Genomic DNA, 11,336 nt, shown 5'->3' with positions numbered 1-11,336 from the left:
ACCTCTGTTGAAACAAAAGTAAAGCAGAGCAAAATTTTATTAGAGTATGCTCCAAGGCAGGAGCAGGCCAGTCAAGAAAGACAAAGGCCCCAGAAACTCTGGGTTGTAAACTTATATCAATTTTTCTCCTGGGTGGGTCTATGGTGGCAATATTTGAGTGACAGCCTGGATTATATAATAATCAGTCAGCTACCATGTCCCTTACCAAGATGTATTCTAAGTACCTGCAAAGGATAGGAAACCCCAGCATTATTTCATTCTAGAGACATAGGTCAAATAAGGACAAGTGCAACAAACAAGCACAACAAACATAACTCTTCCTCTGCTGGGATGTTATAACCACAAACCACCTGCTAGATGGGTGGAATGGGGTGGTCCCTGGGCAGTCTTCAGTTGGGGCTCTGTCAGGATGTCTAAGGTCCATCCTCCTGTTGTTTGTGCCTACCTAGCCTCCAGCCTAATATTCCTAAGAGCCAGAAGGCTGTGATGTGCCTTATGGAGAAAATATGTGTCAGATAAGCATCATATTCAGGCATGAGTTATATGTTAAGTGCCTTTAAACAGAAATACACATCAAACAAGGTTCTATATTAACTAGTTGACAAGCATGTGGCCAGAGGTCACTGAGACCTAAACCTGTATTTCTCCTAGAAGCAATGTTTCAGAATTCACTAATGCAGTGTTCCAGGTGACTTCACACAACATAAATAGCTACTGGAAAGAATAGCAAGAATCAGGATAACCTGCATACTGGGATAGCCTTTCTTTTGTAAAATGAATTCTCTGGTTTGCAAAATTCAAGGTAAGCAAGAGTTTACTTACCAACTACTTAACTAACTTGCTTGTGTGGGTAAGAAGGAGGCTTTAGAAAGAAGTGGCAGACACTTGGAAACTAGGCAGATTATACATGTGCAAACCACCCCCAAATAATGCAACATTGTTCGTTTTGATGCCTTAACATCTGTTCTGAGAAACAACAGGAGGTGGACCTCAGGGGAAGAGAGAATAAATTCCCAGGACTGTGGACCTTTCTGAATGCAAAATATTCTTTTGTATCCCTGGTTTTTACTCTAAATATAATGCTGAGTATTCACAAACTCTTGCAAGGAGATCAGGCTCAGAATCAAAGCTGCATTTCCCACCTGCAGACTGTAATGCTACAGTATGGGCACCAGCACTGTAAGAAGCTCCCCAGCACCATCCCTGGCTTAAGATGCATTTGCAAATCCCTCACTTGCCCCTTCTGCCTTCCTGTCTTGTCATTAGTGCCTACTTGTATCCATCTGTCTCCTTTTTCACACTATCCCAGAAATGTGGTTTTATCCATGGTAGCGGTCAGGGGCTACAGTGCTCTTGTCTTACAGAGTTGAAGAATGAATCGCTTGGACAAAAGGGTGAAGTGAAGTGAAAGTTTATTAAGTGAAGGTGAGAACAGAAAGGAAAGAAATAATTTCCCAAGAGAGACAGGAGTCCCCAATGGGTTGCCACTAAGGGCTTTTATGGTCTCTCTGAAATAGAAAACTGACCAGGGAACTTGGTAGATTTCATGTCAATAACATGATGGATCTGTAAATATCATGAGAATATCCTGTGTATATTTAGAAGGAAAATAACAGGTGTTCTTGTAAATTATAGTGAGAACAAACAAGGTGTTCCTTAAATATCATGGGAATTAAGAAGGTATCCATTCTTTCTGGTCAATATTTCCTCTATTTTTCTGCATCTGGGCTTTCTGTGAGCTTCCTCATGTGGCTCCCCACCTGTCTTTCCCTACCTACTCTCACCTGTCCCTTAGTACCAACAGCACCAAGCAACAGCAATGCCTACTCCTAGTCTCGCCCTATAACCTGCTGGTGTTCACATCCTGGCCAGGCTACCATTCATATACACACTGTAGATTTTGTTGCATGTGATGCAATAAACTGTGGGGACCCAGGAAATTGAACAAAATCCCCTACCCCTGGACAAGCAGAGCAGGACTGACTCTATTTTGGGCTGCACCCGCCTTGCGCTGACCTGCTTATTACTTAGGGCACTGCCCCGCCCTAATCAAAGACCAGGACACACCCTAATCGGAAATCCGGCTCAGCGGACCAGCATGACTGTGCAACTTTCTGCCTATCCCATTGGCCACTGGCCCCTATAAAGTTGCTTAGCCTCTTAGCCTTGGGGTGGAAGTCCCTGCTCTGCTGCGTCAGGTATAGTTGGACCCAGGCTCGAGCTTGTAAATAAACCCTCGTGTGTTTGCATCGGTGTTGGCTCCTCGGTGGTTTCTCGGATTTGCGATCTTGGGCACAATATTTGGGGGCTCGTCTGGGATCCAAGAAACCTCCAGGACCCCATCCGGAGGGTTTAACGCGTGGTGCGTGCACTCAACTTTTTCCACCTTTTGCACGCATATTCTCTGAGAGCTCTGAACTGTACTTTACCTGTAGGAATTCCAAGCTGTATTGGGTCTGCATTGGCTTAGGCGGACGCGCTGGCGGGCTGTCGACCGGGGGTCTTGAGGAGACGTCCCTTGCCCCTGCCTGGAGGACGGGGTCCTCGTCTGTAAGGAGGACGGGGTCCTCATCTGTAAGGAGGGCCGGCTGCCAGCCCTTCAGGTTACTTTCTGTTTTGTCTCCGCGGCCGCACGGAACGTTTGTCTGTTACCGTGTCCTTGTTAACTGTTTGCACGTTTGTCTGTGTTCCTATGTCCTTGCTAACTGTTTGTGCATTTGTCTGTGTTGTTGTGTCCTTGTTAATTGTCTTTACTGTCTGTGTCTTGGTGTGGATTGGGGACATAATGGGGGAGACAGAAACCACTCCCCTATCTCTTATGCTCTCTCACTTCTCGGATATTAGGGAAAGAGCTCGTATTCTGAGCGTAGACATACGGAGAGAGAGGTTCCAAATTTATTGCATATCAGAATGGCCAACCTTTGACGTGGGATGGCCCCAGGAAGGAACTTTTCACCTACCTACTATCTTACAGGTTAAGGCCGTGATCTTCAGGGACAAACCGGACGGCCACTCTGACCAGGTGCCCTACATCCTGATCTGGCAGGACATGATCGAGAATCCTCCTCCTTGGCTAAAACCATTTTTAGCCCCCAAAGCAGGACCCATGGAGATTCTAGCCCTGCGGAAAGCCAAAAGAAACCGACTCTATGCCCGAGGCACCCCTTCGTCCGGTCTTCCAGGATTCCTCCCCGGAGGACCTGATTCTCCCGCCGCCCTACCGGGCACCGCCCCCCCTTCCGCCCCTCCATTGGAGGCATCGGGGGCTGCAGAAGGGGCGCCACCCCTCCCTGACCAGGGAGTCCCTGTGCACGGGCCAGCAGCGGGGACACACGGTCGGACCCACCGGCGGCCCCACCTCCGAATGCAGGGCTGGCTGACTCCACCGCCCTTCCTCTCCGCACCATGAGGCCCCCCCAATGAGACTGGCGAACAGCTAATGTTATATTGGCCATTCTCCACCAGTGATTTATATAATTGGAAAACCCAAATGCAAAGTTCTCTGATAATCCGAGAGATCTAATCAGGCTTTTAGATACTGTTCTCTCTACCCACCAGCCTACTTGGGATGACTGCCAACAGCTCTTGCAGGTTCTCTTCACCACCGAGGAAAGAGAATGAATTCAGGTGGAAGCCTGGAAGTCTGTCCTGGGAGAGGACAGACAGCCGACTCAAAACCCAGACCTCATAAATGCTGCCTTCCCCTTATCCGGCCTCACCTGGGACTACAACTCAGCTGAAGGTAAGGAGAGACTCCGGGTCCACCGCCAGACTCTAATGGCAGGTCTCAAGGCTGCCGTGCGCAAGCCTTCCAATCTGGCCAAGGTCTATGATGTGAGGCAGGGTAAGGATGAGAGTCCAGCAGGCTTCTTAGAGAGGGTCATAGAGGCTTTTAAACAGTACACCCCTATGAACCCAAAAGCCCCGGAAACAAAGGCCGCAATTATCATGGCCTTTGTTAACCAGGCCACTCCAGATATTAAAAAGAAATTACAAAGAGTAGAGAGACTGGGAGAGAAGAGCTTGCAGGACTTAGTGATAGTGGCAGAACGAGTCTATAATAATAGAGACAGTCCGGAAGAACAACAAACCAAACTAAGTGACCGGCAGACCCGAAAACTGGCCAAGATCCTGCTGGCCACAACCATGGACGACCCACAGGAAAGACCGAGGCACCTCAAGAAGCTGGCTTCAGGGACAGGTAAGGAGGATGGCCCTGGTCCCCCTTGGGAGCACCCTAAGCTGAACAAAAACCAATGCGCCTATTACAAAGAGGAGGGCCATTGGGTAAAAAGCTGCCCTAACAAAAGATCTAAGGTCCCTGCCAAGATGTTAGAAATGGAGGACCTGGACGATTAGGGGAGTCAGGGTTTGGCACCACTCTCCGAGCCCAGGGTAACTCTTAAAGTGGAGGGACAACCTATTAAATTCCTAGTGGACACTGGGGCACAACATTCAGTTTTATTACAACCCCAAGGGAAATTGGCAAACAAAACTTCATGGGTGCAAGGGGCCATGGGCACCAAACAGTACTCATGGACTACCCAAAGAACTGTGAATCTCAGCACGGGCCGGGTATCCCACTCCTTCATGGTCATCCCTGAGTGTCCCTACCCGTTGTTAGGTCGGGATTTGCTCACCAGGATGGGGGCACAAATTTGCTTCCACCTTGAAGGGGCAAAACTCCTAAACAAGAAGGGGCGCACCCAATTCAGGTGCTTGTCCTGAGTTTAGAAGACGAATATCATCTCCACCAAATGCCCTCAGCGCCAATGACTGACATTGACCATTGGCTGCAGGAATTTCCCCAAGCGTAGGCAGAAACTGGGGGAATCGGGCTGGCCCAGCATCGACCGGCCATAGACATAGAACTAAAGCCAGGGGCAGACCCTGTCAGGGTCCGCCAATACCCCATGCCTCTAGTAGCACGAAAGGGAATCACACCCCACATACAGCAACTACTGGACTCGGGCATGTTAAGGCCCTGCCAAGCGGCATGGAACACTCCCTTGCTGCCTGTGTGGAAACCGCACTCTAACGATTCCAGGCCAGTCCAGGACTTGAGGGAAGTCAACCTGCGAGGAGAGGATATGCACCCTGCGGTCCCAAACCCATATACCCTCCTCTCCACCCTGCCTCTGTCAAAACTTGGTATACGATATTAGATTTAAAAGGTGCCTTTTTCAGCCTGCCTTTAGCACCCAGGAGCCAAGACCTTTTCGCCTTTGAATGGACGGACCCCGAGAAAGGCATCAATGGCCAGCTCACCTGGACTCGACTACCACAAGGATTCAAAAATTCACCGACCATCTTCGATGAGGCCTTACACGAAGACTTGGGTGAGTTCCGTTCCGAGCACCCACATTTAACTTTTTTACAATATGTAGATGCTAACCTGTTGGCGGCGAAGGACCAGGACACATGCTTGCGAGGCACCAGGGACTTGCTCCAGACCATAGCGGCCCTAGGATACCGGGCCTCAGCTAAAAAAGCCCAGATGTGCAGAACAGAGGTGAGCTCCCTTGGGTACAAATTAAAAGATGGACAAAGATGGTTGACGGATGCGCGGAAGGAAACCGTCTTAAAGAATCCCACAGCCACAAACCGTCCGCCAAGTGCACGGAATCAGAACTGATCTCCAGGAACAGCCACTGCTGAATGCGGACACCACCTGGTACACGGACGGCAGCAGTTTTGTCCAAGAAGGACTCAGATATGCGGGGGCAGCCGGAACCATGGAGTCGGCTCAACGGGCAGAACTGACCGCACTGGCCAAGGCGCTGACCATGGGGGAAGGTAAACGAATAAACGTCTACACCGACAGCAGGTACGCCTTCGCCACCGCTCACATCCACGGAGCCCTTTACAGGGAGAGAGGGCTTCTGACAGCAGAGGGAAAGACTGTTAAAAGCAAAACGGAGATTCTTGAACTCCTGAGGGCCCTCTGGCTGCCCAAGGCCCTGGCCATCATCCACTGTCCAGGGCACCAAAAGGCAGACACGCCAGTAGCCAGGGGAAACCGGCGAGCCGATTTAAAAGCAAAAGAGGCGGCCCTTCTGGTGACCCAGGTCTTAGCAACCACGCTACCTGATCCGGGGGCACCGACCCTGCCTGACACCCCCAACTATACTGCTGCTGACTTACACTGGATCAAACACTTGCCTATGACCCAGTGGTTGTGTGGCTGGGGGAGGGCCGCGGACTCCAGCATCATCTTGCCAGAGGAACTAGGACGGCGAGTCCTATCCAAAATGCATCGGAGCACGAGGGAACGAGGAAGATGGAAGACCTCATACGACGTGCAAAGATCACTATTAAAGACTCTCAAGCAAAGATCAAACAGATTGTGGCAAGCTGCCGTGCATGCCAATTAACAAATGCCTCTGCCCATGGATCTAACCTGGGTACCCAGCTCCAAGGGGACTGCCCAGGAGCCTCCTGGGAAGTGGACTTCACTGAGGTGAAACCTGGAAAATATGGGTATAGGAATTTGCTAGTGTTTGTAGATACTTTTTCAGGATGGACAGAGGCATTTCCCACCAAACATGAAATGGCACAGATCGTGACCAAAAAACTGCTGGAAGACATCGTACCGAGGTATGGTTTTCCCGTTAAAATTGGGTCAGACAACGGCCCAGGATTCGTCTCTAAGGTAACACAGGGAGTGGCACTAGTACTTGGGGCAGATTGGAAATTACATTGTGCACATAGGCCCCAGAGCTCAGGACAGGTAGAGAGGATGAACAGAACATTAAAGGAGACCTTAACTAAATTAGCCCTGGAGACTGGCGGGGACTGGGTGACTCTCCTCCCCTTTGCCCTATATAGGGTGAGGAACTCCCCATATAAGATGAGACTGACTCCCTATGAAATCATGTTCAGTCTTCCTCCACCTGTTATCCCCAATTTAAAACCTGAGGTGCTTGCTGAATTTGATGATCACCAACTTCTTTTGCCACCCCCGGACCCCCATCGATATCAGCCAGGTGACTGGGTGCACGTGTGGAGATACCAACACCAGACACTTCAACCTTGCTGGAAGGGACCCTACCTCCTGATCCTGACCGCTCCCGCCGCTCTCAAGGTCGACAGGATTACTCCCTAGGTCCACTACACACACGTCCGGCCAGCTGAGCCACACACCATTCTCATGGACTTTGTTACAGAACGAAAAAGCCAACTAGACAAGGACAATCCCCTAAAGCTAAGACTGCACCGTTCTCGCTTATTTCCCACCTCCAAGACTCCCTAGTCCGAGGTTGTCCTTCAGAATAGAAGATTAGAATTAGTCTTCTTACAACAAAGGATTGGGGGGGGGGGGGTTATGTGCTGCCTTAACTGTAAATAAGAGCGAGAACAGCAACAAGGTTGATGAAAATCCTGGTTTAATCATTCACCTGGCTCACTCTGAGAGCAACCTGGACCCATGATTGGGTCCTGCATAGGATCCTCTGAAAAAGGGGGGAATGTGGGACCTAGGATATTGAACAAAATCCCCTACCCCTGGACAAGCAGAGCAGGACTGACTCTATTTTGGGCTGCACCCGCCTTGTGCTGACCTGCTTATTACTTAGGGCACTGCCTTGCCCTGATCAAAGACCAGGACACACCCTAACCGGAAATCCCGCTCAGCGGACCAGCATGACTGTGCAACTTTCTGCCTATCCCATTGGCCACTGGCCCCTATAAAGTTGCTACGCCTCTTAGTCTCGGAGTCCAAGTCCCTGCTCCGCTGGGTCGGGTATACTTGGACCCAGGCTCGAGCTTGTAAATAAACCCTCGTGTGTTTGCATCAGTGTCAGTGTTGGCTCCTTGGTGGTTTCTCGGATTCGCGATCTTGGGCACAACAAAACAACTGCAGTAACAGGCACTGAATTGCATTTATTTATTAAATCCTATGAGGCTTGATTGATCCCACTATCAAACACACAAAATTAAGTCTATCCATGTAAACACCACCTAGACTCTGACAGCACATTTCTACCAAATATGTTTTTAATTATTGGCACTTTGTCTGATCCTGCTTAGCATTTGCTCCAGAGAACCCAGAGCCACTCAAGTTTTGAAAACTGTACATTCACTTGTACTCTTGATTGTAATAGGAAAAAATAATATTCTGTAGACTGGAAAGACAAAGAGGAACTACAGATATTTATGTTTGCTGAGACAGGAAAGGGAAAGATAGCAACATTTATAGAAAGCAATTAGAATGTTGAATAGATATAAATCTTACCCATTTCCTGGGCTGCTGTCAGTGTTTACACTGCAGACAGTTCCAAGTGGGGCAATTCACACCAGAGGTTTATTTCTCAGACTGCATCAACCACATACTCCTCTTTCACAATATTTTCAGATAATCTGCCATTAGAGGCGTGCAGTTTTAGTTGAATATGATATCAGAATGGAAAGTGTGTGTTGATTTTTTCCCCCTAGGCTGAGAAATGGACTCCATAAATGTCTGAGAATAGCAATGGGAATTTCAAAGGAAAGATAAATGGAGACCAAATCTGAAATTCTAATTCTTGCCTGTCTTTGCCATAGCTTGCTTGTCCTGTTTACAGTTCCATTATTCATGAATAAACTTATTTTTGCTGGTTAAAAAAAACACACACACTTCTGTTTTTAAAGTTTATACTTCCAAGATGGATTTCCAGGACATAGGGTGGTGCCAAGTTCTGCCTCCATGTGGAGGGATGGCCAGGCCTGCTATCTGAGCCCTGCTCTCCCTGAACAAGCATAGGGGTGGCCTTTAGGCTTGTATCTGACTTTCAACCACAGCTGGCAGGTGCCAAAGACTTGGAGCTCAGAATTAGTAAAACCAGGGGGATAAATATATATGTTTCCCACACAGCTGAGGTTCATTAAAATATCTCCAAACATCTGTTTCCTATGAATGATTTGAAAGGCTTAGAGAGGTTAGGTGGTGACCTCAGGGCAGCTGCAAAGGCTGTAGTGGGTTCTGCACAGAGTTCAGACATAGAGCCCTCAAATCAGAGCAAGTGCACAAGCCAAACACATCGAACAAAAGCATGGTTTTTGTGGGAAGAATGAGGAGGTCACTGCCTACTTGTCTGCCCCTTAGCTCAAAGGTGCCATAGAGTTACATGGTGTATAGTGTGACCATCATGGCTCCCTCACAATATTCCCATCAGGCTTGGAGAGTGGTCCTGAACCTTGCCTAGATCCCTACATTCTGTTTTTGGCCATTACTGACCATTTGAATCTGTCCTTCCTTTCCTAGCCAGCCTACAAACTACAGAGACAAATTCCAAGTTCTGCTTCTTTTGGAGATGCCATGCAGACCCCTCTTCTCCCATCTATACTGATAATGTTGCAGGGTTCTTGTCTCATAGAGTCAAAGAATGAATCTCAGGGACAGAAAAGGGTGAACTGAAGTGAAAGTTTATTAAGTGAAGGTGGGAAAAAAAGGAAAGCAGAATAAGAAGCTCTCTAGAGTAAAAGGAGTTCTGAATGGGTTGCCACTAATGGCTTTTATGGTCAGTTTTTTATAGAACTGACCAAGGAACCTGGTAAATATCTGGTTTATAACATTTAAGGCAAACAACTTAGATTTGTAACTATCAGTACATATCTCATCTATATTTAGGACAAAATGGATTTGTTATGTTCCCTTCTCTCCGGTTAAATCTTGTTTATAACTTTTATCTGTGGTGTCCTTTGAAAGATGAATGGATAAAGAAGATGTGGTCTATATATACAATGGAATATTACTCAGTCATTAGGACAAATACCCACCATTTGCTTCGACGTGGATGGAACTGGAGGGTATTATGCTGAGTGAAGTAAGTCAGTCGGAGAAGGACAATCATCTTATGGTTTCACTCATACAAGGAATATAGAAAATAGTGAAAACAATTATAAGGGAAAGGAGAAAAAATGAGTGGGAAAAATTAGAGATGGTGACAAAACATGAGAGACTCCTAACTCTGGGAAATGAACAAGGGGTAGTGGAAGGGGAGCTGGGCGGGGTGATGGGGTAGCTGGGTGATGGGCACTGAGGGGGGCACTTGATGGGATGATCACTGGGTATTATAGTATATGTTGGTAAATCGAACTCTAATAAAATATATATATATTTAAAAAAAAAACATTTCTCTGCATTTGGGATTTCTATGAGCCTGGTCACTGTGGCCTCTGCATAAGCCTAGTCAGGGGAGTCAGGGGCCTCCTATCTCTCCCTGACTATACCTTAACCCTTTCTTTACTCAAAAACATTGACGGGTAGGGCATCATTAGGACAGCGTCCTCCCAGTGGGCTGTGTGGATTCCAGGAGAAGTAAGACCATCCACCCAGAAGGGACTAGGAAGAAAACACTGGGACTTCCATGCTTATGTGTGATTTCAACAACATAGTAACGCAACTCTATATTCATAGATAATATATATAGTAAGGATTCATGTTCAAAAAGTTTATTGTTGGATGTCCTTTACCAAAAAAAAAATTTAGAATCCAGTGAATTCAACACACTTTAACTGATTTTTAACTAGTAACTTCCCTTACAATTTGAGCTTTATCCCTGCAGGTAAGTGGCTTGATGAAATATAGTAATATGTCCCCCACTTCTGAGAATGCATTCCTCATTTCTGAAATCCAGGCAATATTTGGCACTTCCCTTTCCCTAACCAATGTATCCCCTTCATGTTCACCTACCCTGTGGACTCTGTAGCCTGCTGCCCAGCCCATGTCCTCACCCTCTTCTCCCTGAACCTCTAAGCATTCCACAGTATTTCCATCACCCTACAGACATCTGCTGAGCACTGGTTGTGTGCCAGCCATTCCTGTAGGCATGAAACAAAACAGTTCCACTCTCAAGGCAGGTACTCCAGTAGAGATGATCTCCTAACTGCCCTCAGCCCTTCCTGCAACCCATCCTTAAGGTAGATTCCACACAATGCTTCCAGAGGGTCCTCCTCAAAGTGAAAAAATAATAAGGACATCTTTTACACACCTCCATCCCTTTCTTAAAATATGATCAGCTCGGGGATCTCTGGGTGGCTCAGCGATTTAGGGCCTGCCTTCCGCCCAGGGCATAATCCTGGAGTCCCAGGATCGAGTCCTGCATTGGGCTTCCTGTACGGAGCCTGCTTCTCCCTCTGCCTGTGTCTCTGCTTCTCTCTCTGTGTGTGTCTCTCATGAATAAATAAATAAAATCTTTTAAAAAATATGATCAGCTCCCATCACTCTTGAAATAGAGACTAAAACTCAAAGAGCCTGGGAAGAAGGCTGGGAGGTTGGTCCTGCCCACATATGGTCTTGCCTTTGGCATTGCAGCTACTCTTGAACACTCCTGGAAGCCACTCTGTTTCTCTATTCT

The 11,336-nt window shown here is 47.5% G+C and overlaps 1 protein-coding gene and 1 pseudogene across 1 annotated transcript; both read left to right on the top strand.

The window, feature by feature from the left end:
• The first annotated feature begins 2,601 nt into the window (after positions 1–2,601).
• LOC119876131 lies at positions 2,602–3,575 on the top strand. Its single transcript, XM_038532571.1, has one exon. It carries the CDS (start codon positions 2,693–2,695, stop codon positions 3,407–3,409), a length of 717 nt encoding a protein of 238 aa, XP_038388499.1. The 5' UTR covers positions 2,602–2,692; the 3' UTR covers positions 3,410–3,575.
• Positions 3,416–9,761, top strand: LOC119876157 (annotated as a pseudogene).
• The last annotated feature ends 1,575 nt before the right edge of the window (positions 9,762–11,336 follow it).

Source organism: Canis lupus, chromosome 3, assembly GCF_011100685.1.
Source record: "Canis lupus familiaris isolate Mischka breed German Shepherd chromosome 3, alternate assembly UU_Cfam_GSD_1.0, whole genome shotgun sequence".
In the NCBI taxonomy this organism is placed as follows: Eukaryota; Metazoa; Chordata; class Mammalia; order Carnivora; family Canidae; genus Canis; species Canis lupus.
The sequence above is the reverse complement of the archived record's forward strand: the minus strand, read 5'-3'. Positions and strand labels throughout refer to the sequence as shown.

What these genes read in the sequence shown, in the direction of transcription:
- LOC119876131 (XM_038532571.1), top strand. Translation starts at nt 2,693, where the DNA reads ATGTCCTTGCTAACTGTTTGTGCATTTGTCTGTGTTGTTGTGTCCTTG.